At 40.1% G+C, this 27,709-nt stretch overlaps 1 protein-coding gene across 1 annotated transcript in view; it reads left to right on the top strand.

The window, feature by feature from the left end:
- Positions 1 to 27,709, top strand: part of b4galt2 (UDP-Gal:betaGlcNAc beta 1,4- galactosyltransferase, polypeptide 2) — a 172,641-nt gene that overhangs the window by 58,339 nt on the left and 86,593 nt on the right. Inside the window, exons 3-4 of the mRNA XM_034105385.1 lie at positions 18,139 to 18,257; positions 19,346 to 19,462. Of these exons, the coding sequence (XP_033961276.1) occupies positions 18,139 to 18,257; positions 19,346 to 19,462 (236 nt within the window). The remainder of the gene's footprint in view (positions 1 to 18,138; positions 18,258 to 19,345; positions 19,463 to 27,709) is intronic.

Here is a 27,709-nt window from a genome sequence, read left to right on the forward strand (position 1 = left end):
TAATAATTCATCAAAATCATGAGAGGGGAAAGAGAAGAAACAAGAGTGGTAGAGTCCCAGATAAACAAACCCTCACTCTGTGAATCTGAATGAGAGTTTTGTGCAAACAACACAGGCCAGAGAGCTGCCTCTGTAGCTCGCAGCACAGAGGCAGAGCGATTTGAGTTTACCAAAAATGTGCTGACAGTTTATTGACCACTCTCCTTTCCTCCCCTCTTTTCATACTTTCCTTTCCTCCCCTCTTTTCATACTTTCCTTTCCTCCCCTCTTTTCTCCTCTTCTTTCCTTTCCTTTCTTTTCCTCTCTTTTCCTTTCCTTTCTTTTCCTCTCCTCTCCTTTCCCTTTCCTCTCCTCTTGTCTCCTCTCGTCTTATTTCCTTTCCTCTCCTCTCCTCTTCTTTCCTTTCCTTTCCTCTCCTCTTGTCTCCTCATCGTTCCTTTCCTCTCCTCTTCTTTCCTTTCCTCTCCTTTCCTTTCCTCCCATTTCCTCTCCTCTTCTTTCCTTTCCTCTCCTTTCCTCTCCTCTTGTCTCCTTTCCTTTCCTTTCCTCTCCTCTCCTCTCCTCTTGTCTCCTCCTCATATGTAACTATTTCTTTACTCTCTTGTCTCCTCCTGTCTTCACCTCGTCTTCCTGTTCTCTAACGTTGCCGCAGCACAATCATAATAAATATTTCAGACATGGCTTCCAAATATATTCACAATCATTTCTCTGGTTTATGGCTCAAGATATATCATTAACAAATCACCCAACTTGTCAGCCAGCTTTACAAAGTAGGGATGCAGTACAGAGGAGGAAATGAATACTAGTTAATTAATAGGAAATGAACTGTGTGAGCCAATATTATTTTAGTGTTGTGTTTACAGCTTGTTTAGCAGCTCCCATATGGCTAAAAGGTACTGTTGATGCTCGAACGGAAGTACAGTACAACTCATTTATTTTGTCTACAAAGATAATGTCTTTTTAGTCACATAATGAATCTGTAAACTGTTGCGATATTCTATTCCTCCTGTCCACATGTGCAGTTTCAAACCAGCAACAGTTCCTAGTATCTTTGAATGCATGAAATGCCGGGGCGGTAGGGACACTGTGCTTCCTGGGGAGAGGGGGAAGGAAATGTGACGAAGGGAACTTCGTCACTATGGACTGACGGCTTCAGGCCGGGTAATAGGGCACTTTATTAGCGTGATTGCACAGTATATGTTGTCTGTGGCTGATGACGGTGTGCACCTGGTGTCCTGTGTTGTCTCCTCCCCCCTCACCTGTGTCTTGTTGTGCTGATTAGAGTGGGTGTATTTAGGCTCGGTTTCCCTGTCTGGTGAAAAGGGGCTGGGTGTGTGTGTGAGATCCTTGTGGCTGCAGGATGTGGACAAGGAGAACAGCAGGATTGAGGCTGTGAACTTTGTGCCCATGTTTTTAATAAATGCCCACGTCGGGTTATATTTTTGGACGTACTGCCTCCTTGCTTGGTCTGGGCCGCTCAACGGTCAGCTTCACAATCATGTTTTACTGGTCCGCTGTAACATTGACATAACAGCATTGGGGTATCTGCCGCTCACTCAGGTCTCCACTGACAGGAGAGAAGCTGGCTGATGATCAGGTACCTCCTCTCCTCTCGGCCTTTGTCTCAGCGTGGCTGGAGATGAACGAGCATGTTGAACAGAGAGGAGAGGTCAGCTGCTGATGGAGAGGAAACAAAAGAAGCCTTCTGTCCTTCCTCTCTCTCCTCATCCTCTTTCATTCATTCTCTATCTCTATCGCTGCCTGTCTCCTCTGTCTCCTGTGCATTAATTTGTCTTCCATCTTTACTTTGTCCCTCTGTCTGTCTTGATATCTTTCTCTCAGGGCATTATTCTCTCCTCATCTTTATATGAGTCTTCCTTTGGCCTCCTCCTCTTCGTCGTCCCTCCAGCGTTCTCCTCTTCCCTCTAGTCTTTCAGTTCTTTCAGAGAGCTCTGTTGAAATCCGATCCGTCACTGTGTCTTTGGAGACGGATAGAGGTGTGTTGCCAGGGGTTTCAACACAACAGAAAAGCAAAGCTGCAGTTTCGTCATTTAAATCAGCTCCCATTTGAGCCACAGACAAAGTGTGTGTGTGTGTGTGTGTGTGTGTGTGTGTGTGTGTGTGTGTGTGTGTGTGTGTGTGTGTGTGTGTGTGTGTGTGTGTGTGTGTGTGTGTGTGTGTGTGTGTCCGACTGTGATGTCGTGATTGAGATAAGTGGAATATAACCTTGCAAACAAGAATCGTTTTCTGATATTTGAGTGCAACATGTTGTCCAGTTCTCAAAAAGAAAAGTTGCTTCAAATAGTAACCGACACTAGTACACCTCAGCATCTGTAAGTGTTACATTTCTATTTGATGTCATTGTTAACATGTTACACCAGCAGGACACTACAGCCTGACGTGAGGCCACATTCATATCAAAATGTAACTTTTACACTCAGTTGTGAGTTTATGAAATGCACTTAGACTTTTGGCAAAACATACATTAAAATGATTGCAGTGCTATTAAGCAGTCTGCAGTCAGTTAAGCAATTTCACAATGTATTAAATATGTTCAAATCAAAAGCACCAAGAGACCAACAATCAAATTGATTGCTTTTAATGTTGGAGTGGGAGTGGATTGTGTGGGCGTTTGCTCAGCGTTCAAACTAATTACCCTATACCCAACATCATTCATGCTGAATCATTTTTACTGCGACTTCTTGACATACGTTCTACGATCTACTGCTTTTTCTACTTTCCATTCATTGAGAATGCTGGAGCAGCTGAGGACATGTACACACACACACAAGCTGTGAAGGGTGTGTGTGTGGTACTAATATCTGATTTTACTGTGAACATCAAAAGGCTGCACAATATATAGTTTCAGCATCAAGATTGCAATATGTGCCTGTGCAATAATAATCAAAGTCACATCACAGGAAGTGCAATGTCAAGTGTATTAACTCCAACACATCAAGCTACAAATGAAACACTTGTACCATTTCATTTTCCATGACTAATCTAAAAGTCTGTCTGATGGATTGAAAATCATTGACTTTGATTTGAGGCTTGTTGGATGCACAGCTAATGTTGTTATTGAGTTTATAGGAAGTCTCTGAATGCACAGCTATCCGCCAATCACACTCATTGAATCCAACAGCAGAAGCAAGTCCTGCTGGCTGTTTGATATCAAAATGAGTGAAGAACAAGAGACAAAATGAAAGGTTTTCAAAAACAATATATGTCAGTTTTTTTCTATTATCTGGCAGCGCTAACACATCATACAGTACATGTCTGTTTTGGTGTACTCTAAAGTCCACTTCCTTTCTTGTTTTAAGTGTGTGTGTGTGTGTGTGTGTGTGTGTGTGTGTGTGTGTGTGTGTGTGTGTGTGTGTGTGTGTGTGTGTGTGTGTGTGTGTGTGTGTGTGTGTGTGTGTGTGTGTGTGTGTGTGTGTGTGTGTGTGTGTGTGTGTGTGTGTGTGTGTGTGTGTGTGTGTGTGTGTGTGTGTGTGTGTGTGTGTCTTGTTTGCACATTCAGTTGCAGGACACAGAAGCAGCTGCTAAATAAATGAAAACAGTGATTCCCGTGCCTGGAAAAAAATGTTTGTGAAAAGTAAATGTAGAAATGTATTTGTTATACGATTTCCTTTCCAATGACACAACAGAAGAGTTCACATTTGAATACAAACGCAGCGCCACTGCAAAGAAACAAGAGTCCTATTGTGCTGTCAGCTCGAATGAAAAGCCTACTTTTATGAGCGGCTGCTGAGTGCTTATTAAACAGCTCTGAGCATAAATCACTAACGTCTTAAGATATGCTGCAGCTGAAGTCAATGAATACGAGATTCAGAAGAAAAGCATGTTTTATCTTTGAAGTCAGGTTTATAAATGGAGAGAGGAGAGACCTCAGGTGTGGGGAAGTCCGAACCAGCCGGCAGATGCAGAGATTGAAAGCGTCTCTGTCTCTCTCGCTCCGTCCCTCAGGGTGTTTCATCCACTCTTTCTGTTTCTGCTGCTTTATCGTTCTGTGTTGTGCTCCGTCTTACCTGCAGCTCTGTTTAATAACATTTTCTGTTGGGACTAAACTACTCATTTAAACACATTAGCCTCTTTGTTTCCTCCCCATTAGAGAGAAGAGAATTACCTTGTTTCTTTTCATGCTGTTATTGAGTGCTGCACATTTAAATAATAACTGATTGTGATTATTTTGACTATTATTGCAATTGCGTGATAAGATTCCACAGATTGATATTTTCTGAATCCGCATGTCTGCCAATGTGATCTTTTTTTTTATGTTGATCCTTAACATACAATACTTTTGTTTAGTCTGTAAAATACTAATTTTACACCAGGATAATTGCATTTTCTTTTTATATTTTATTGTTTTGCACAATCGTTACAGATAACACGATAAACAGTGTAGGAAAAGGCAGAAAACCCACTGGGCTTATTTAGAGCCTCCGCATATACTGTATAACGTAACAAAATCTAATATTTGATAGAAAACATTAGATCAATATACAAACAATAGCTTCATTTCAAAATATGGGTCTAGCAACTTTTAGTGAAATAAGATTAGGCTTTGTAATTAAAAACATTTACATTATTATCCTCATTTGTTATCAATCAATAAACAACTTTGAGCTAATTAAAATCTTCTTTTTCAGATTCCCGTATAGATTTTAGCATTAGCTGACAAGTTTCGTAAAGTGCAGAACAGCGGGTATGACATACAGTAGGTGTCTTATGTATTTTTGTCTTATCTGTTCTAAGCCTTATTTTTCTTACGGATTCATTTGTAAATCAGCGTTGCGCCTATATTATAATTTTGGTGTTTCACTTTGTACAGAAAGATCTGACCTATCGAGCTGCTTTGGATTCATTATGCTGCTGCTGCCGTTAGTGTAGCTTTTTTATTTTATTTTAAAAGGCATGGATGACTTATTTGCTTGTTTCCCTAATTAAGCTAAGAAGCAAAAGAAAAAAATAAGCCATATGGTGCTGGGTTGAAAAACACTTTTCTGTTCATATCTTGTAGCTTCAAGGCTCTGAAATTAAACCATACTGCCTGCACTTTACCCTCACAGTCATTAATGTTACTCCCACTATAATTGGAAGAGGGCAATTAAACAATGAGCTGTAGGAACTTACAAAGGTCATATTGAGCTGTTTTTTTCAGTTTCAGTGCTGATTTATGAGGATTTAGATACATTTATAATAGCATTTGATACTTAAACTACAATTCATCTTCATTAATATAATGCCATTCATTCATCCCTCTTTATAACTGTTACTCCTTATGTTTTGAGTATCACTTATCCTCCTCATCACATCTCCAGCTACTGTAATTAGGAACCATATTACTCAAATGATTACGTCCCTCCACTGGCTCCCTGTTTGCTATTAACTCTGACTGAAAGCTCTTCCCAATTCAGTCTTTTCACTAGCTGCCCCCAATTGATCTAATCCCCTTAACCTGTTCTTTTGAAAATATGAAGGCTGTACATTTGATCCAGTAGTTCACATTGATCTTGTGGCGTCGGCTAAAAAAACATGTTGAGACTGTATTGTGACTATAGGCGAATTGTCTCTAAAATATATGAAGTTGTTGTCGTTAAGTTTATTTAAATACAGTACGACATCAAACACTTTAGCCTTAATATCTGTGTTGATAGGTAATAGATTAAGAGCGGTGAATCATCTTAGATACAGGAAGCGCTCAAACGTTTGTGTGAGTTTATCTAATTTAGAAGTGATTCCATGTCAGCACAGCTTGTTACAAAAAACATGACTGATAGTGTGTTTAACAAACTTAAACTAGCTTTATTAAATGTCAGGTCTTTGGCAGGAAAAACATTTTTAATCAAAGATTTTATCACTGAGCACAATCTCGATTTTATGTTTTTAACAGAAACTTGGATTGAACAAAATAACAGTGCAGCTGTTCTTATCGAATCAACCCCTCCCAACTGTAGTTTTATGAGTCAGGAAAGAATGCATAAGAAAGGGGGTGGAGTTGCTATTCTGTTCAATGATTCCCTTCAATGCAGGAAGACATCGTATGGAAACTTTGATTCCTTTGAATATGTGGCCCTTCAGCTGAAATGCTCCTCTCGAGCTCTGTTCCTAAATATCTATAGACCACCCAAATACTGTTCAGGTTCAGGTTCAGGTTATTTATTTGTACCCGTAGGTAGATTCTGTTTGCAGAGAAAAATACAAGGGTTCCATCCTGACACTAAAAAAAAAACTGTGCTGTACTGTGCAAGCTTTTTTGATGATTTTACCGAACTGCTGTCTATAGTGTGTATTGACTTTGACCGTCTAGTCATTGTTGGTGATTTTAACATTCATGTTGACAACCCCCAGGACAGAGGGGCTAAAGAACTGTTTTGTGTTCTTGATAACTATGGACTGACTCAGCATGTGACGGAGCCCACGCACAATAAGGGGCACACTCTGGACTTAATTATCTCAAAGGGTCTGAATATCTCTAAGGTTGTGGTGACTGATGTTGCACTGTCTGACCATTCCTGTGTTTTCTTTGAGAGCTCTATTTCTGTTCACAACATTTTTCAAAAAGAGATAACCACAAAGCGATATTTAACTGAAAGTACTAGGGAAATGTTTACTCAGAATTTGTCTTCCACACTTGCCCCTGCTAACATCTCAGTAAATGAGCTAGTAGATCATTTTAATTCAAAAATTAAAAATGTTATAGATGCCATTGCTCCAACTAAGGTAAAGGAAGTGTCTGGCAAGAAAATATCTCCATGGAGAAAGGCCATGACCGTGAAAACAGAAAAAAGAGAATGTCGAAAAGCGGAACGCAGGTGGCGAAAAACAAATCTCCAGGTTCACTTTGAAATCTATAAAGAGAGACTTGGCCTTTATAATTTGGAATTGAAAAACGCACGACAATCGTTCTTCTCTGACATCATTACCAAAAACAACGAACGTGCCTTGTTTGCTACCGTCGACAGAATAACTAACCCCCCAGTGTCAGTAGCCTCTGAATTTCTATCCACCAGGGCGTGCAATGATTTTGCCTCCTTTTTCACTGACAAAAATCGCAGGCTTTGCGAATCATCTCGAATCACGATTTCGATTTAAAATCGATTAATCGTTCAGCCCTAATGTGGGGTACCTCAAGGCTCCATCTTGGGGCCTCTTCTCTTTAACATCTACATGCTACCACTGGCTCAGATAATGAAAAACAACAAAATAAGTTACCATAGCTATGCGGATGACACACACATTTACGTAACAATTTCACCAGGAGACTATGCTCCAATTCAAACACTGAGTGAGTGCATTGAACAAATCAATGACTGGATGTGTCAGAACTTTCTCCAATTAAACAAAGACAAAACTGATGTAATGGTTTTTGGAGCCAAGGCAGAACGTATAAAAGTTAGCGCTGAGCTTCAGTCTGCAATGTTCAAAACAACAGATAAAGCCAGAAATCTAGGTGTAGTCATGGACTCTGACCTGAGTTTCAACAGTCACATTACAACAGTTACTAAATCAGCCTACTATCACCTAAAGAACATATCTAGGATTAAAAGACTAATGTCACAGCAGGATTTGGAAAAACTTGTCCATGCTTTTATCTTCAGTAGACTCGACTACTGCAATGGTGTCTTCACAGGTCTCACTAAAAAATCTATTAGAAAGCTGCAGCTGATTCAGAACGCCGCTGCTCGAGTCCTCACTAAAATTAAGAAAGTGGATCACATCACTCCTGTTCTGAAGTCTTTACACTGGCTTCCTGTGTGTCAAAGAATAGATTTCAAAATACTGCTTCTGGTTTATAAAGCACTGAATGGTTTAGGCCCAAAATACATTTCTGACCTCCTGCTAAATTATGAACCATCCAGATCTCTCAGGTCTTCCAGGGACTGGTCAGCTTTCTGTCCCCAGAGTCAGAACTAAACATGGAGAAGCAGCGTTCAGTTATTATGCTCCAAATATCTGGAAGAAACTCCCAGAAACCTGCAGGTCCGCTGCAACTCTGACTACTTTTAAATCCAGGCTGAAGACTTTTCTTTTTGTCGCTGCTTTTAATTGAACTATTCATATCTTAGACTGCACTTTAACTTTTATCCATGTATTTTTTCTTTTTATGTTTATTTTATTAGCTTTTATTTTTAATGACTGATTTTAAATGCCATTTTCTTAATGTTTTTCGTTTTTTGTAAAGCACTTTGAATTGCCTTGTGTTGAAAAGTGCTATATAAATAAACCTGCCTTGCCTTGCCTTGCCTTAATGATGGACCAAGTTACTAACTAACAATAGTCTTAGTCAATATAGTTTTTAACATTACACATTAGCTTAGCATTAGCCTTTATGGTTAAAAAAATGCTAGCCGTTAACATTATGGAAGTTTATCTTGTGTTAAAAGTTAGCTTTTATGACAAAGCTGCTAACATAGCTCACATTGTATCCCGCAGCTATGCATTAGCCTGTATGAGGTTTAGGCTTAATGTTAGCCTTTTATCAGTTACCTAAAATAATGTGGCCTTAAACATGAGTAAAGTTAAAAGATAACCAGTTCAGTTCCTGATATTATATACAATGTTACATTATTCAATAACATATACTGTTAAAATTCACTCTTGCTACAGCCTTCTTTAGAAATATGACTTCAGGTCTGGAGCAGTAATGAATATGTTCTAGTGTTTTCCTTGCTGAAGTGTCCTGGCAGCATGACACGTTGAGTCTACATTGTAATCCTGTGGCACCCTGAACCCAGCACCGTTTCCTGTCTGACCACACCGAGCCACACTGCTCTCAGATGACGGCTTGGCTACGTCTCATTCAGGATACTGATGCTTCCGAGGATAGTGTCTGTAAGGTGTGTGTGTGTGTGTGTGTGTGTGTGTGTGTGTGTGTGTGTGTGTGTGTGTGTGTGTGTGTGTGTGTGTGTGTGTGTGTGTGTGTGTGTGTGTGTGTGTGTGTGTGTGTGTGTGTGTGTGTGTGTGTGTGTGTGTGTGTGTGTGTGTGTGTGTGTGTGTGTGTGTGTGTGTGTGTGTGTGTGTGTGTGTGTGTGTGTGTGTGTGTGTGTGTGTGTGTGTGTGTGTGTGTGTGTGTGTGTGTGTGTCAGCAGGATGTGCCAACTGCTACATCATTGTGCCAGCTGGACAGTGGCAGTGAGACCTGTAGCTGGACCGCCAAAAACACACACACATGCACACATGCCTACACACAGACATGCTGGCATGCGTGTGTCGTCTCAAATGCCAGTCATGCCGATTTGATATCATGTAATAGGGAGAACAGCCCAAAGCACGCCAAAAACAGCATCTAGGGAAATACACTCACATTTGCACGGATGGTAGAGCCAGTACCCAACACAGCTTTGCTGTCCCTAGATTACTTGGAATAGATTAATTCCAGATTAATAGGATGATGTTAATCAAGGATTACGTTCACATAATTACCAACTGAAAAACAGTCCATGTGATTAAAAACAACACAAGTTTTTCTTTTTTTCTCCCTGATTCTTTCTCAGTGAAAGTGTATAGCTTCATGCTCCTCCTTCATACTACATACTAATAACATACTGCATGTACACATATTCATGTTTACTGATTTTGCCCACTGTATGTATAATTATCTAGTAAAAGAAAATTATCTAAAGCCTATCCTTGAAAAGTTAATGCTAATAAATCTTAAAACCACTAGGTGTAAAATTAGAAAATGTTGGTGCGTCCCAGTTGTATTATCCATCCCAGGCAGCTACACTTATTCATTCAACTTTCATCCATTTATCAGGGTCCAGTTCATATTCATTTAATTGTTTATAACAGGTATTTAAAGGTGTGACATCAATATTTAAAAAAATAACTCCAGAGAAGATCTTTCGTGCTGGCTTTCCATTGTTCTTTTATGCGTTGGCCAGTCACTCTAATGAAAAAGGGATAACATTTCATTCTCGGTGGTATTAACAAGGTTTTAAAAAGTCTTACTGGACATCAAGTTCTTAACAGAAAGGTCGTTTTTTGAATATGTTAAATGTATGAATTCATAGACTACACTTATAACAGTTTTAATGTTACATCAATATATATTGATCTGGATATATCAATAGTTGACAGCCCGTGGTACAAAGCAGTCGTAAAATAACACCTTTGTTGCTGTAATTGCCATGGAATCTGTATCTATCACCCCCCCTTTGCTTCTTGTTTCCGTTGTTCACTTCCTCCTTCTGTTCAGCAGTTTCATTCCTCTCCTTTCTTTCATTATTGTCTGTTCATTCTCACATATCACTCTTCCTTCTTTCTTCCCGTCTTTCTTTCTTATGCTATCTTTGTCTCCCTTTCACACCCTAGTTTCATGCTAGGATACAATGTTGTTGTTTCATGCATTCTCCATCTGTTTCATGCCCCCCACTCTTCCAATGTCTTCCGTCTCAGAAAGAAAACACTTAGGTGAACATACTGTGCACGTGGATTCGAGCCATTAAATGTTTTTTGCTGGTTTGTTTTGTGAAGCTGACCGTTGAGCGGCCCGACCAAGCAAGGAGGCAGAGGCAGAACGTCCAAAATACAACCCGGTGTGGGCATTTATTACAAACATATGACACAGCCTCAATCTGCTGTTCACGTGAGCACAGCCACCAGGATCTCACACACACTACCACCCACACAGACAGGGAAACAGAGCCTAAATACCCACACACTAATCAGCAATTAGACACAGGTGAGGGGGGGAGGAGACAACACAGGGCACCAGGTGAACACAATCATGAGCAACAGACAAAACGGGTTTGGGGAACACCCCCAAACCAAACCACATGTGCAATGTTACAAGGCCCGAAGCCGTCAGTCCACAGTGACGAAGTTACCTTTGTCACATGTTTAATGATCCACAACATTATTGAATAGGAAATCAACTAGTACTCCGGTGAATGCTGACAAGAGTACTCTTAGCATTTCTTCCCCAGAATCAGTGCTTGTATCTCAAGAGTGTCATGCTTTAATTGCTTTCATCAGCTTCCAATTCACACTAATTAAATACATGTCCATGTCAAGGCTTGTTTGATTTCACACAGGATGTTTGTTGTACATTACACCAGAGAAAAATACTCTACTTGGCTGCAAGTATCCTTGTTCGCCACGGTCCCGTTCAAAAACACTTCTTTGTCAAACGAACATAGCTACAGTGTAGTTATGTCGATTACAATCTTGTGTCACAGGCTTCTCCAACAGTGCAACACAAAACACAGATAAACAGAAAATATATAGTGCAAGTAAATAGTAAATACAAGAAAAAAATAGTTTAAAAAACGTTTTATAATAACGCAATAAGCTCTCAATCTTTTTCGTAATACCACTCTTGTTTTTTCTTTGGCCATGCCTGTTTCTTGCTGCCATGACTGACTTGTTGATAGCAATGCAACATAGATGAAGTTGCTGCGTCTCAAAGTAACATTCCCCCTCTTTTATTGACCATACTGTAGAAACACTGGACTCTCCTGATGATTTACAATCTTGTTGGTTGATTTTGTGGCAAAGTTAAAGGTGGGGTAGGTAAGTTTGAGAAACCGGCTCGAGATCGCTCGAATTTGAAAATACACAACCGGAGAAAATCTGCCACTTCCTTATAGAGCCCCTCCTCCAACACACACGAACGCGCACATGACCAATGAGGGCACGAGATAAGTGTGTGCCCCGATGGAAGGCTGACAGGCAGGTAGGCCATCAAAGGTTGTACTTTTTACAGTATTACGGCTTCTACAGATGCATTTTTTTATGGATTTGTTGTCAAAGCACTTAAGATATTCATTGCTATCGGGATGTTAAGAGCATTCCATGGAATATAACAAAAAGTGTATCTCGAGCCGGTTTCTGAAACTTACCTACCCCACCTTTAAGGAATAGTCTTTTTTTTTGTATCGGTTTAGTTTGGCGGACGGCTCTTAACACGACTAAAAACATTTGTTTCTAAGATGTTGCTAAGGAAAAGATAGATTATGTATGCAGACATTGAACAGCACGTTCAAAATGATACTCTTGGCAGCTCTTTATCTCCTGTCTCTTGACTTGTTTGCAGAGTATGCCATAATATATCTGTAGGTTGGCATGACTTGCATTCAGGAAACCTTTAAGATGTTTGTTTATTTCACTGCAAACAAACAGTGAGTACAATTTCAACAGCTTTGTTGTCAAGGTGATCAGTCAGTGTTTGAAAAATCCAGTTGGTCTGAAATTCTTCCTGTTGTGCTCTCAAGGAAAATCTTGTCAGCAACCTTTTTTGTATCCAGTAACCGACCCATTTCACATTATCCTTTTCATAACGTTCATGTTTCCTTTTGTCGTCTTGGTTCCATTTTACAGCAACATGGTTTGTGACAACAACGCTGTCAGTTTGTGAATATCGCAACGTTCTTGGCAACCTTTTGTGCTTGCTTGTATGTGAGAGCTGTGAATGCACCAGCGTTAACCCTTATCTCTTCCTTTCCAGCCCACACACACACATGCACACACACCCACACACACACACACACACACACACACACACTGATTGGTATGCATAAATACACACTCACAAACGGATGACTGTATGTGTTGCATGTCGAAGAGATTCCTAAATACCATTAATCCTCTGATCCAGTAAATTCACACGAACACACACACACATACAAACACACACACTTACATGCAGAAACATGAAAACAGTGTTATAGCTTAGCCACTTTCAGAGAATAGATATACAGTAATAAACAAGGAGAAACATCTTGAATAAAAGGGCTGAAAATAAACTGTGCACAAAGTTGCCTGACTTGTATACTTTACTTTTCCCTTTCACACACAGAAGTTCTTTCTTCTTATTTCCTACTTCCATCATATCTCCTTTTCTTCCTCTGCCTGAATCTCTTTCTTTATTTCCCCCCCGTTGCTGGAAGAATAGCAATTACAGTCCACTGTTGGTTGAGGCACTTGTAAATGATTGAAAGAGAGAGAATGGGAGGAGAAGCGGCGAGTGGACGGACTAATAAGATTCAAAGAGCTGAAAGTCTCTTTTGTCAGAGAGTCTGTGTCAGTGGGAGGCAGGACGAGAGGAACGGTCTCTCCCTCCCTCTTCTTTCTCGCCTTTCTCTCTTTTTTTTTATCCGGAAGCCAAAGAACCTCAATTATAAACTCGTTCTGTAAAATCTTACCCTGGCACTGCTTCAGTTGTCACTTAAGTAACATGAAGGCACAGAAAGTCTCAGGACAGGACTGCTGATTACCAGCCAGCCTGTTGAGAGGTCTATGCGGTCAGATGGCCTCACCAGCGGCTCTGTAAGCACTCGGGAAGTCATGCTGTTGTGTTCACAGACTCAGACTTCACAAAAGATAAAGAAAGTCATCAAAGGAAGACTTTGTGTAGCTGTTGATTTAGCATTTAGTTCCTGTGGATGGAAATGGAATAGTGGTGAGAAATTGAATAATTGGTGTTAATCACTGACTAAAGACATCATTTCAAAGTTTGTTAATACAGTATTTAACTAGACGATTTAAATACGGTGGAAACTGTTGGCTCATGAGTAGTGTTTGAAATCAATGAATACTTATAGTTGTCTTGATGTCTCATAGTTGTAATTATGTAAAAGTAATTGTTCCAAAAAGCTTCTCCACAGATGATGTATTGCACTTCTGTAAACCAATGCAGCCACCTTTTTTATTCCACAAATTCTTCTTTTTGTCAAAACGTACAATACCCATAATTCAACTGAACCCCCAACATGTTGGGTTGGGATCGAGCTGCTAACCCTCTGATTGGTGGACCCTTATTTACCCCCATATCTACCCGCTGCACCACAATTGACCCATATCTGTGGCAATAGAATAGGGCCCGACCCAAAGCAGATAAGACTGAATGTAATTTGATCCTGTGTTTTGGTTCAAGTATGTCTTTTTTTCAGAAACCAGGTGAAACCGTTCAAACCTCCACAAAGGTCTCAGGTTCAGGAGCAGTGGCCTGAGAGAGAGTGAATGTGATGTGGGAAGGGAGGGGGAAGTGTGAACGTTTTCCTCAATATTTCAGTGTCCTTTCGAGTTTTGTGGTGAGCAGGTTAAACAAACTAAGACAGGAGGAGAGAGAAACAGAAGCAAAGAGCACTACAATCACATCACCGACGGGTGAAAAATAGTGTTTTGGTAACACGGGGTGTTCAGGTAACACTTAAAGACTTTGTTATGGAACGCAAAGCAGAGTAGGGGGCTAGTACACCCTCCTGAGGGTCCGATAGTGGATGTCATGCGAGCATAACATGGTGAAAACAATCAGTCTAAATCAACAATCGGGACGGAAATGTTCGGATTTCCAAAGGGAGGTTCTGAGAATAAATTAAAAATCAAGAACCGAAATAATTGAACTATTCATATCTTAGACTGCACTGTAACTTTTAACTTTTAATGTTTATTTTATTAGCTTTTCTTTTTAATGACTGATTTTAAATGCCATTTTCTTAATGTCTTTCATTTTTTGTTTTTCTTTTAATGTTTCTTTTATTATCTTTTACTGTTTTTAAATGCCTTTGTCTGAATGTCTTTCATTTTTGTAAAGCACCTTGAATTGCCTGGTGCTGAAAGGTGCTATATAAATAAACTTGCCTTACCTTGCTTTACAATCTGAAGTTGTCATAGAAACCCTTCAAAACCAACAATAACTCTCGATTGCTTTCATTTTTCTCCTCGTTCTGTTTCTGCAAGATCTGCCTCAGGTCTGCTCTCAGTGTACTGTGATGCTACATTTGCTACAAACCTTATAGCTTAGAGAACTGTCAATTATTATAGTGTATTATTGTTTTGTGTGTATACAGAATGTGTGTGTATATTACTTTCAGACAAAGCAGTGATGTATCCCCCAAAGTGCAGTGGGTGTCCCAGATAGAGCGATCAGGCGGCGTGATTATAATGTACAGTAATGTCACCAAATAGATAAGCATGAGATATATTGTGTGTGTGTGAGATAATTGCACCACTACTTCCACACATTACAACAGTATTGTATCACTTGTTCCTCCACGAACAATGGCTCAAACCCTTATTTTCCATTTTCTTTATACACACTATTCCTCCCTGTCTCTCTCACACACTCTTTGTATTATTCATCTCTTCTGTGTGAGAGTCAAACAGGATGATGTCACTGTTTATTTCACGTCACCGGACTACCTGGGAACTTTCTGACCTCCTACCTGTCATTGTGTATTTATATCAAAATGTCAACATGCGTTTCAGATGAGCTACGCCAATTAAGCAGTGAGAGTGAAGCGTGTCAGTTCCTGTGCTGCTCATCATTTGTTGTCCTTGTTGCGAACTTTAGGCAACCACAAAATCTGATTCCTGTTGTTTATATCCTACACGACAACATACTTCTAAGTCTGCTGCCAAATAGCATCGTATTTGTCGAAGTGTGTTGGTGGTAAATGCATAACAAAAACAACAATTTAAGGAGTAATTAATCATTTTGGGAAAATATTTATATCTGTCTTGCTGAAAAGTAAAATGGAGGCAGTATCTTGTCTTTGCATTAAATACAGAGCTGGAGACAGAGGGCGATTAGCTTAGCTTAGCTTAGCTTAGCTTAGCTCAAAGACTGTATGGGGAAACAGCTAGCACATAAATAAAGAACAAATACCTCTTAGGGTTTTCCTGTGTGCTGTAGATGTAGCTATCTTGAAAAACAGTTTATATATCCAACTTCTATGAAACGTCTCTGCTGGTTTCCTCATGTTTAACAAAACTCCTGGAAGTTTTTGCTAAGAACACTTTCAACAAATAACTCCTCATAAAACCCCAGTTTGTTCTGTTTGTGTACAGCTTATCGTAAAAGGTTATGCATATCTGAGGGGTTTTTACAGGTGCTGGTTATGTAAGAATATGTTTTCACTTTTTCGACGAAGCCAGGCTGGCTTTTCCCCTGCTTCCAATCTTTGTGCTAGGCAAAGCGCTATGTTTTAGCTCAGTACTGAACCTTGGTGTCATTCCTTTCTCTTGGCAAATGTCGGCAATGATGACTATTCCTTAAAATTATAAATAAATAATTCAAGTTTAAATTGGTCTATGCCTTGAATACGTTGCATTTTTATCAGTTTATTAACACTTAACATTTCATTCACACTTGCTCATTCGTGGCGTGTTAGATTTTAATGCTGATTATGTGTTTTGATAGTCGCCTCTCTGAACGCTAGTGTCATTAGTGTGAGGAAGGAGGAGGATAAAAAGAAACGTGTGAGAGTGGAGTGGAGGGAGGGTGATGGACAGAAGTGGTCAGGGGAAGAGGCTGTTGACTCTATCTGCATTCAGCTCTTGAGGGTTAGATGAAGAAGTGTGTTATAAACATGTAACCTTGTTGCCATCGATCAGGCTCCTCGCCTGTGCAGCGTTGATTGGAGGAGACCTCTCCACACGGAGATAATACGTGCATGCTAAGTGGTTTCCTCTCTCTCGCTGTAGTTCAGTACTCAGTACTTCAACACCATAAACACATGATCTGTATATCAATAGAAACAGAATATGTGTTATGGCGGTTGCTTTAAAGGACCCTATTATGCATTTTGGGTTTTCCCTTTCCTGTAGTGTGTTGTATACAGTAGGTTATTGTTCATGTGGTCTGCAAAGGTTGAAATCCCAAAGTTCCCTCCAGGGAGGGAGTTTCTCTCCCACAACGCCTCAATTGGACTCTTTTGTTTTCTTCTGTAATCTAGTGACATCACTATGTAACGGCTAGCGCTCGGATACATTGTGCGTGATAGGCTAAGGGGGGAGACTTATTTTAGTGGTTGACCAATCACCAAATCCAGCTAGCTAACCAATGAGAGCAGACTGGGCCCTGTTTCAGTTTTTCTTGGGGACTATTTTAAGTCGCGGATTGATACTCAAGTCTCATTATGTGCTAGTGAGCATCTAAAGCAGCAGAATTGTGTATGTAAGACGGATTTAAAATAAATCACAAAACATGCCATTATTGCTTTGGGTATTGACAATGATTGCAGCAGGATCCATTGATTGCTTGTTTTTCTCTTTTTCATGGGATTTGTTGAGACCAACTGAAAATACATGTTGTTTAGAAGCATGGCAATACAGTATGATAGATTACACACAACAATAGAGAACCGCAGTGACGCGTCCTAAAACCCGGAAGTAAACTTCTTCCGGTTCCTTCGACAAAAACGCAATGCAATTTCTCCATAGGATTTTGAAAAATAGCTCGAAATAAGGTCTGTGGTTGAAACACATTTAAGAGACGGATCACGTTTTGTTCAGCCGGATAATATCCACATGTCTATCCTACTTTTATAATTTTCGAATCATAAATCTAATCGATAGATTTATGATCGATAGATTTATGACTCGAAAATTATAAAAGTAGATACATAGATACAACCATCATTACATGTTGTAGAGTGCCTTTTTGGTAGTAATGAAGTACAAACATCCTTGAACAAGTGTCCTCCACAGCACGACATTCTTTACTTTTGTTGTAATCATCATGTAATGTGTATTTCTCCGACACTCCCGCTGAAGAAAAACATGCACTAATGAGTGATATTTTGCAACAGAAGGAGTACTCAGAGTCTGGTGTGTTATAATGAGGGTTATGGTTGCAGGACGTTGGTTGAAGCTCAGCTCGTATATTTTAATGATCGCGGCTCCCTGAACGAGGGGCTGTATTTACTGTGCGGGCCAGAGATTTAAAGACAACCCTTCTTCTTAAATTAATCTGAACCCGCAAACTCATGCACACAAATACACACGCGTTGATGGCATTTGATCCGTCAGCAATCAAAGGAATGACGGATGGATTTGTGGTGATATAACATATGGAGGGCCTTCATGACTGAGCAGCGTAATTACCTTTCATGTTGTGTTTACTCTTAGTGACTTCAAAGTCTTTGTTTATTTGGTTGGAAAATATGTTTTCCAAAGCCGGTGCATCTTATTAAATGCTGCATTAAGCGAAGCGTATCCCTTGAAACCATTATTTCTGCACATGTTGCTTTGATACACTTGCAGCATAGCTTTGAAGCTAAAAGCCGTCCCTCACTCCCGACACCCCCACACTACTTTCTTCTCCTCTGTGTCTTCCCTCCACTTTATCCTCTGCGTACTCTGTTATCCTCTTCATCTCACTAACTCTTCCCTCTTTCCTTGTTTCCTCAGTGGGCCGTCTGTTGATCGAGTTCGGCTCCCAGATGACGATGGAACGAGTGCAGAAGGAAAACCCCAACGTGACGGAGGGGGGGCGCTACACGCCGCCTGACTGCCGGCCTAGATGGAAGGTCTGTTCCCCTCTCTCTGAATATCCACACATTTTATTATGAAAGCCCGATTTGCCAAGAAAATAACTATTAAAAAAGAGAAGTCTTTATAAAATGCATGCTCAGAATTATGAGGTACTGAATCAAAATGATGGAATAGAAAAGGTTATGAAATTGGCTATCCAAACGTTGAGTCAGAAATATGAGGACATAAAAAACTGAGTAACTATACAGGAGATAAAAAAATTACCCTACAATGTCCGCTTACTAAGTAATTGTTATATTTGTATATTTGTATATTTCTCATATTTCGGCATAGTCATATATATATCAGTCTAGTCAAGTCATGTACGTCTCTCTTCTCCACATGACTTCACGGAGGTCAAGGAGCTTCATAGCAGTAATAATGACACCACTAACCCATCACAATGCCTAACTATACAGAAACGAAGGTCGATCTGCTGTCTGTCTTCATCTGAGTGCAAAATTACCGTGAGCACGAACTCAACACGGTAAATTACTGTTTAACCTTGGACTGTTTGGACAGCTGAGAACGACTAAAATAAAGAGAGATAGAGGAGGGCATCAAATCTGTCTCTTATCGGCACTGCCATCGAGAGCTTCTTCATTCATAATGAATGAGAACCAGCTTTATGTACTTTACTGTGACATTAAGCAGCGGGAGATTTCCTGGTGCAGAACAGTTTACCGTCGGATGAAACAAAACTAATTTAAGCTTAATAATCAAATAAACACAGAATGATACTTGACATGTACATTACATTTCATCTAGCTAACACTTTTATTCAAGCGACTTCAAAGGAGTGAAATCAACCATGAACATACAGTACATTAGTGATTGATAGGTGAAAACATTTTAAGTGCTGGTTGGCTTCAAATGAGCCAAACATGTTGAAGTGCTACACAAAAGTACATGTTTACAAATTAACTGAAACGTTTCAAATTATTCATCTTGTCTGTTTATGCTCATTTTTTTTTCTTTACTGGAACTGATTTATTTAGCTTCTTGCATTTCAATGCTTCTCGAAATGATGAAAATGTTTTATAGTGCAAACAAGCAACCAACCCAAACTGTCCCTGGTGTTTAGGTGGCCATCATCATCCCGTTCCGTCACAGAGAAAACCACCTGAAGTACTGGCTCCACTACCTCCACCCCATCCTCAGGCGGCAGAAGATCGACTACGGCATCTATATCATCAACCAGGTACATAAGGCGATATATGCTGCATATTTATACTGTAAAGTAACACAAGCACCCTCGTGATAGCGTCAAAGAAATTCTTGTTCAAGTTTTGTTCTTTTTTTATTTGTCCAAAAAGAAAATGTGCTCGACTACTCACAGTACTCTGCAAATCACAAGTAAGCAAACGGGTGAAAACCCTCATCTCAAAAAGTCAACAACAAAACGCAAAGATGGAAAACAATTTAATGTTAAGGACTTTATAGGGATCTTTTTTCTGTTTACTCATGTCGGTCATATGTGAACATTTAAATGAAGGTATAGTTGAACTTGATTTTTGACTGACATGAGGCTTCCACATTTGTTTTGTTTTGGAACATTTGTGTGGGAGTGCAGTCAGAGCTTTCAGAAAAAGTCAAAGTGGAAATTGACAATAATGGTATTTAAGAGCTGGAAACTCAAATGATCAATACTAATTACTGGCAAAGACCTTTTGTTTATGAGAAACGGTTTAAGGCTCAGGACTATCTTGTTGAAAGATCTAATTACTGATGACAATACATTGACCTGAAATAGATCTATTAGCTTAGTTCTAAGCATTGCCATCATCAGGTATTTAATTCATAACAGTGATTTGAAAATGATATTACTGCAAGTCAGTTTCCAGTTCAGCTGTTTCTCTTCTCTCACACCAAAAACAAACTGCAGTGAACGTCAGCAACACGTTTACTTTCTCTGCACTCCGCTCAGCAGAAGCACACTGAGCTATATCGTCTCAGCAATGTTTTCAGAGTGCATGTGGGTCTTTCACGCTGCAAAGGGCGAGACTTCTTCTTCTGCTACATTTTGGGTAATGATCTCTCCTTTCTGCCCTTTCTCTTCCCTGATGGTCTCGCGCAACACCTTAATAACTCCCCCTGTGGGACAGACCTTTGGTTCTGCCTGCCCTGCTGTGCTCCACTCCTGATTTGGCGACGTTCCAGTGTCTTACTCTCTGGCCTTCACACTTAAACACACACACACATGAACACACATTTTGTCTCGGAGCGTCTCTGAATCGTTTTTATCTCCAATGTTAGGGGTGTGTTTTCTGGAGAGAGTATTAGAATGGGCAAAACATCCGGAGCCTTTTTTGACTTAATCCTCCCTTTCCTTTCATTCCTTCAAGAATGGGCTTGGCTCATCTCTCAATGAAATATCCATCACTGCATCAGGACTGTTATACTCTCAGTTTATCTTTATCTCAAGGCAGTTCGGCTCATTTCAATTCTGTTTCTAACTTGTCTCTTATCAATCTGACCTTCGGAGGATCTACAAAAGTGAAAAGACGATAACAAAAGTAAACTATATTTATTCAGCCCCTTTCAAAAGTGCTCAAGCATGGTAAACAAAAACATGAAACCAATAAGCACTGCAATTCCCAAGCAGAACCAGGCAAATTGAAATGCAGATAATACAAATATATCCAGCTGCTAAACTATAAACATAAATTAAGCGTAACTCAAATGTATCAAATAATTAGTTCAGGGCTTCAAGAGGAAATAAGACTTTAAAACATTGTAGTATGGATGAACCATCTAAGACTATTTTTGTGTTGCTTTTGTACCTTTTCCAGTAAATCAAAGACTGTGTTGGTACACGGAGGTGTGTGGCGCAGTGGGTTGTGCGTACGTGTTTGGATCAGGGGGTCACAGGTTCAAACCCCACTGCAGTCAGCATGTCGTTGTGTCCCTCGGTAAGACACTTCACCCCAAATTGCTCCTGTGGGGATTGCCCACAGTATTGAATATGTAAGTCGCTTTGGATAAAAGCGTCTAACAAGTAACATGTAATGTAATATAATAATATAATATATAATACAATCCTTAGTCCAGCTGAATGACAGTTTAGACAGTAACAAAGCTGCCCTAGACTCAATGTGTTGTATATGTACTACCAACAAAAGTCACAACTTGAGGTAGTCTTTTTTTACAGTTACAGACCCGTCAGTGGAGCTGCTGTTCCATATTCAACTCTTTGCCCGTCACTTCAAACAGATACTGCTCTGCTGCCAGCCTCACATTCACTCCTCTGTTTGATTTAGAGGTTGAGAGAAGGCTTTGTTTGAAGTGGAAATTACTCCTCTTTGTTTTTAAATGAATTTGAACTTCATAGAGATTCATTCAAGCAGGTACATGTGCTCTTTTAAAGTCGAGTTGGGTAATTTCTGCCTCCTATTTTCGATAAGTTTGAACTGACCCAGAGATATTAACAGCACAGCTGGAGGCGTCTAATTTAACTTTCACTGCAAGTAATAATGACTGAGAGTCCCCCCCTCTCTAAAAAGTGTTTCCAACAAGGACGGACTCTTCAGCTACTGCTTAAGGGTGGGAAATTACTTTTGGTTTCTCGGTAATATATCTCATTTTAATGCTAATTGGTAAGAAAGGACATCTTGAGGTTAAACAAATGTATTCAGCAGCTGCTCATCTAATATATCATTATGTAATTTTGCAATTAGTCCACAATCTGAGCACTGCTGGGGCACCTTTATACCCAGAATGTATATTAAAATTAAACTCTGGGGAAATGCTTCTTCCCAATTAGTCTGAAAAGTTAGGTAGTACAAATGCTACTCACTTTGGAGTCTGTATTCAGGATTTAGCAAAATACAGTAAGTGTGCAATGTGGTTTCTCAAAAAACAACACAAAACAAAAACTTTGCATCAGCCCATATTACAATGTATCCAATTAACTTTGCATTTTTGCTGTGACTTTGGTTCAAATACTCAAATCTACCCAGACATTAACTGATATCAAAAAACTAGCGGGGATGTCTCACGGTGCCTTGGTCTTGGCTGAAAAGTTGCGTGTGAAATAATTTACATCAGTAAATACCTCACTCATGAATGTCCGAAGCGCAGAAGTGTCATCACAATGTTGCTTTGTTACAAAAACACACATTGGCCTTTAGCTTAGCTGTGGTGATGCACAGCCATGTGACTGTGATGTAGCTCTTTTGTGGCAGATGTGTTTAGGCTTCAACAATCATATAGTGGCGTTAATAAATGGAGGTTTCCCAGCAACACAAATTCTGTAAGAATCATAAAAGTGTGTTTGCCACAGAACTTATTTCCTGCACTATCCCAACATCAAAACGGTGACCCCATTGGTCTGTGTCAAGGAAGCCCTGCGATGCTAACTTCCACTTTGGAGTACAAAAACACGTCATCATTTCGACACTTTATAGCTTCTTGTGTCATGGCCATCAGGGACACCCCTGCCAGACTAGCTGACAGGAGGTCTCAAGAACAGACAGTGAGGGAGGATGACTTCAAAAGGACAGACAAGCAGGCAGATTGAGCTGAATCAAAGCGACAGGTGGGATGTTGATGACAAGAAGTCCTGATGGCCGATTAAACCCTAACACCTGGCACCTCTTTCAGGCAGGACTGTGGAGAGCACTTGTCTTTGTTGCTCGTTCGAATGTTAAATGAGTCAAAGTCTGGAACGTTTAAACATGGAGTGCCTGAACAGGGTTGGGGTGCGGCGATAATTTTCCCCTTCAGTCATTAGTTACAAAACAGAGAGTGGATGCTCGGTTTTAGGAACGTTTTCATCATCAAAAAGCGAGATATACCCGTGTAATCACAAGACAGGTGTTTTGAGGTTTTGTAACTAAAGTATGCTACAGAAGTGAGTGGATTATTGTTCAAACCTGCTGGGAAAAGCTTGTACCGGCACCTTAAGTTTAACATATTTTAAACCAACAAAGAATTCAAGTTAAAACTCATCACAAAGCCTCAATTTCTTTAATAAGACATCTTTAGGGCAGCAACTAATTTCTCTCAGAGCAACTGTTTAACAACAAAACAAATTAAATATACTTTTAGGTCAAGATAAAGACACGTTTTAAATCCTCACATTAAAGAAAATTAAAGCAGCATTTATTTGGCATGTTTACTTAAAACATAAATGATTATCCAATTAGCAAAGTCATCGATTTTCTCTGTATTATTTAGGCTTGAGGCACTTCATGGTGTTTGCCAAGCATTTATATATTAATAATAGTTTATCAATAGGGGCACGGGTCAATAGTCACATCGCAGTCTCAGCTATTAGAGAGCAACACAAACTGCAAATGTATGAGAGAATGGCTATAGGTTGAAGGCTGGTCTTTCTGCATACTGCTGCCTCCTTTTCTACTTCTTTTGGAAAATGTTTAGCAGCTATCATCTCGCTCTGCAAAGCGGTGTTTCTGGTGAGGTGCGGTGAGTAGGCGTTGCAGAGGGATCATGCTGAAAGTTATATAGCAATCTTGCTGTTCTGCCCTGCTGCTCTGTGTCCTCTCTGCCTGCCGAGGACCGGGCCAATGTGTGTTTTGTTGGCCAACAGCTCCTCATGTAAACTGGAGAGAAGCCCAGAGAGAAAGACAGGGACAGAACAAACAGGAAAGCAGGTGAGAAAGAGAGGAAGAGAGAGGGAGGTTAGTGACAGAAGTGATGAAGAAAGAAGAGCCTTCTGTGGTTTCGATTTTTATGGGCGTTCAATGTCGATCCAAATCTGGATATCCTTATCGATTCATAGAGTCTAACACTCTGCAGCTATATGGGGAAGTCTTGAAGGCAACGTCTCGTACTATTTCTAAGAAAAGTCCGTTCATAAATGAAGTTATACCTAACAAATGGATAACAGGATATTTTGGACTATTTCTCGAAATCTTTTTGAGAAATATTGGGTACTTTATCTCTTTAGGCCTATTTTAGAAAGGAAGTATCTCTTTGGTGAATGTGCATCCCACAGACCCGTGAAGCAAAACAACCTGCTCCGGCACGGCTTTCTTTTAAGAGGTGATAAGACATAAAGGTTTGTAGATGTGTAACAGAAAGATACTTCTCTGATTATCCAAATTACTCGAATTACAAATGTTGTGGCACTACTACTAAATATGCCAAAAGAGCCAATTGATATGAAGCCAATTAAAAAAATATATAATGATCTAAAAGCCAAGTACCCTAAATGCGAGTCAAGTACATTCCTTTGGTAAGTGTACTCAAACGTTCCGCCACTTGATATCCGGTGGCAGCAGCTAGTGTGTATTTGGTTCTTTCCTGACGCCTTTCTGCCTAGTGTCCACATTTTACACAGCACGAAACATGAAATCAAAAGTATGCTGCCAAGGCTGTTACTCTTAATATTCTGATATCTCAAAAGTAGTCTTAATCTCTATTTTTGTCACACTTTTGCACCAGCAGAAAATGGAGAGGACAAAAAGAGAAAGTGAGATAATAGTGACCTACTGACATCTGGTTTCAACTCACACAACACCATAAGCTTCTGCTGCGGTGCTTGCTCCACTAATCCACCAATATATGAACGGCCACCCCACAAACCCCTCATACACACACACACACACACACACACACACACACACACACACACACACACACACACACACACACACACACACACACACACACACACACACACACACTATTCAGTAACTCCTCTGCATCTGTTGGCAGTCTCAGGTTGTGTAGCAGAGGAAGGAGAATCAGTCAGCCTTAAACACAGTTTGTTCTTCTCATACATGGCTACACTTCAGCTGCAGCACTGTCCGGCACTGCGTGTGTACCACAGGATCAGGATGGATTAAGCTCTGAGTGTTTCTGTCTCTATTTGTCTGGGCTTCATGAGGAAGAACACATTAAGAGGGACCATGTAGTTCATATGGGATGCCCCCAATGCTAACAAACCAAACCAAAAAGCAAAACTGCTGCAATTGACACTTCCTTAAAGGGACCAATTATGCTGTTTGGGGTTTTCCCTTTCCTGTAGTGCGTAATATAGGTTTGTGTGCATGTAAATGGTCTGTAAAGCCTTAATTCCAAATGTCCTTAAAGACACACTCCCCCCCCTGCCTGAAACACCTCCATTTGTTTACTGTACTTCTGTAACATAGTGACATCACTGTAACACTTGCGCTTCTATTTGCTAGTGCTCCAACACATTGTACATGATGGGCGGGACATCTCTACGTGGCTGACCAATCACAATAGGGCAATCCAGCTAACCAATCAGAGCAGACTGGGCTCTGTTTTCAGACAAAGGGGGAAAAGAGGTGTTGCAGCACAGGCAGTACGAGAAAAAGCACTTTTTGAACATTAAAGCATGCAAACATGTCACAGTAAGCACAACATACACCTGAACATGAACATGAGCATAAAATGTCCTCTTTACGTTTCAAACACGCCCATTTCTGACTAGATGCCAACCTGTTAGAAGAGACTGTTCTTATCCGTACTGAATGTGCTATGCTACGCGGTATAGGGATGAACAATGATATTGGCATTTCAATGGAATTTGCCATGGCATGCGATGCAAACTGTTGACTGAGCAGGTGCAAGAAATTATACTTAAATCTGAATGATAGGATACACTGTGGGCCAGAAGACTGTCAGCCTTGTTTAAAGTAAGGCTACTTTGGTTAGCTTGGATGAAGGGTGTGCTCCAGATCAGTTATATTTAAAAAATGTGCTTACGTGAAAAAGCCTGTTTTTTGACATTATGCTTCCATAGTGCATAACATGTGCAAGCTATGTCTGTCTCCACTGTATAGACACAATGCCATTGGAGAATCCAGGCACCACATTAAATATTCAACCCATAGTACTCTTTATCGTAAGTCGATATTAGCAATTTTTTTATTCAGGTGATAGAAAGAACAAAGCCTTTTTTTAATTATCACATTCATTATTTTCTTATCTACTAGTAAAGGGTGCAGGCCTGGGTGAGATATTTAGACGTAGACCTCTGAGAAGAAAGGAAGAGCTGTGGAGGATTGTTCTCTCCATCTCCTTAAGTCTCAATTTCTCTCTCTTTCACCACCACTCTAGCCCTTGCATGGTTAATGCACTTTCTGTCTTCTACTACTAGAAATTGAAGATGTAAAAAATAAATGAGGGAGTTTTTTGTGCGGTTGACCGTGGAATAGGATATTGATCTAATGAGTGAGAACTCTGTTTCTTTCCTCGTTGTTGCCCGCTCTTCAACTTTGTGTCAGTGTTTGCTGGAGCGTTGTTACTGTTTTGTAGAGAAACTGTACAGTAAAATAATGTTCTCGTTGCACTCATTGAGTCCCAGGTGCAAACAGCTCGATGTGATTGCACTAACCTGTGTTGTGGTGAATTATAGATTGAGCTGCATCTCCTCCTCTCCTCTCCCAAAAATGCAGGATGTCTGCACGACCTCTGGTTCAGACATCCATAAACGCCACCAGGATCGTAGTGAGATAAAAGCGATATGACATTTTTAAATGTAAAACTCCTAAAGTGTCTTCCTTAACCTTTAGAAGCAAGGACATCTTAACCCACACAGACACTGTATGAATATGCTCCCTAAAAACACATTTATTGACTTATTTCAGAGTAGGTTGGTGATGAGTAGGACCAATCCGCAGAGCCGTTACGTAACGTGTCACACATGTCACACACTCAATCTTTTTATCAGCTGCAGCTCTGCGGATTTCTCAGCCTGAGACGGCGGGACGTGGCGAGGATGTGAGTCTGTGTGTGAGCACACACACAGACTCACAGCCAGGCAGTGCGAGAAGAGAGGGCGAACAAAAGCTCCAACAGGAAGGGGTGGAGTTAACTCAGCCTCCACACACACATCCCCCCACATTCCAGAGACCTCAAAGTCTTAAAGGATATTTCCTTGCTTCCAAAGATAACCCAACAATTTCATCTCTCATATCTCCAACTTCTGGTTACACATTATAATTAATACAAAGTAATTAAACCCACACATATACTATTCAAGATATGTAGACTTCCCTGAAACATGACATGCTAGAGATCTTAAGCAGAATATACTCTCATCCACTTAGCACCCTGTCCTGCATGCCTACACCTCCCCCACAGAGCAATACAACCCTGTTTACTCCAAACAGCCCTTGTTTATAGCCATTTTAGTCCTCACATTTATGAAAGGATAAAACAGAGAAATCAATATAAAACACAAACACAGGTATTGTTTGAACAGTATTCACTTAACTGCTACTATTGATAATTACCAGAGAAACTCAAGGGACCTCTTTTAATATCTGGAAATTGCAACAAGACTTTCTGCCATTTCAAATGTAACACATTTCTTAAATATCAGATGATAATACTCTGCAGAGTGAACACACATGCTATACAGAGATGCTGTATGAGAAACCAATGTGAGTTTGGAAAATTGCACAATGTAAATCTATTCTAGTAGACCTCAACAATGGAATTATGATCAGTG

This window comes from Pseudochaenichthys georgianus, chromosome 17, assembly GCF_902827115.2.
Source record: "Pseudochaenichthys georgianus chromosome 17, fPseGeo1.2, whole genome shotgun sequence".
In the NCBI taxonomy this organism is placed as follows: Eukaryota; Metazoa; Chordata; class Actinopteri; order Perciformes; family Channichthyidae; genus Pseudochaenichthys; species Pseudochaenichthys georgianus.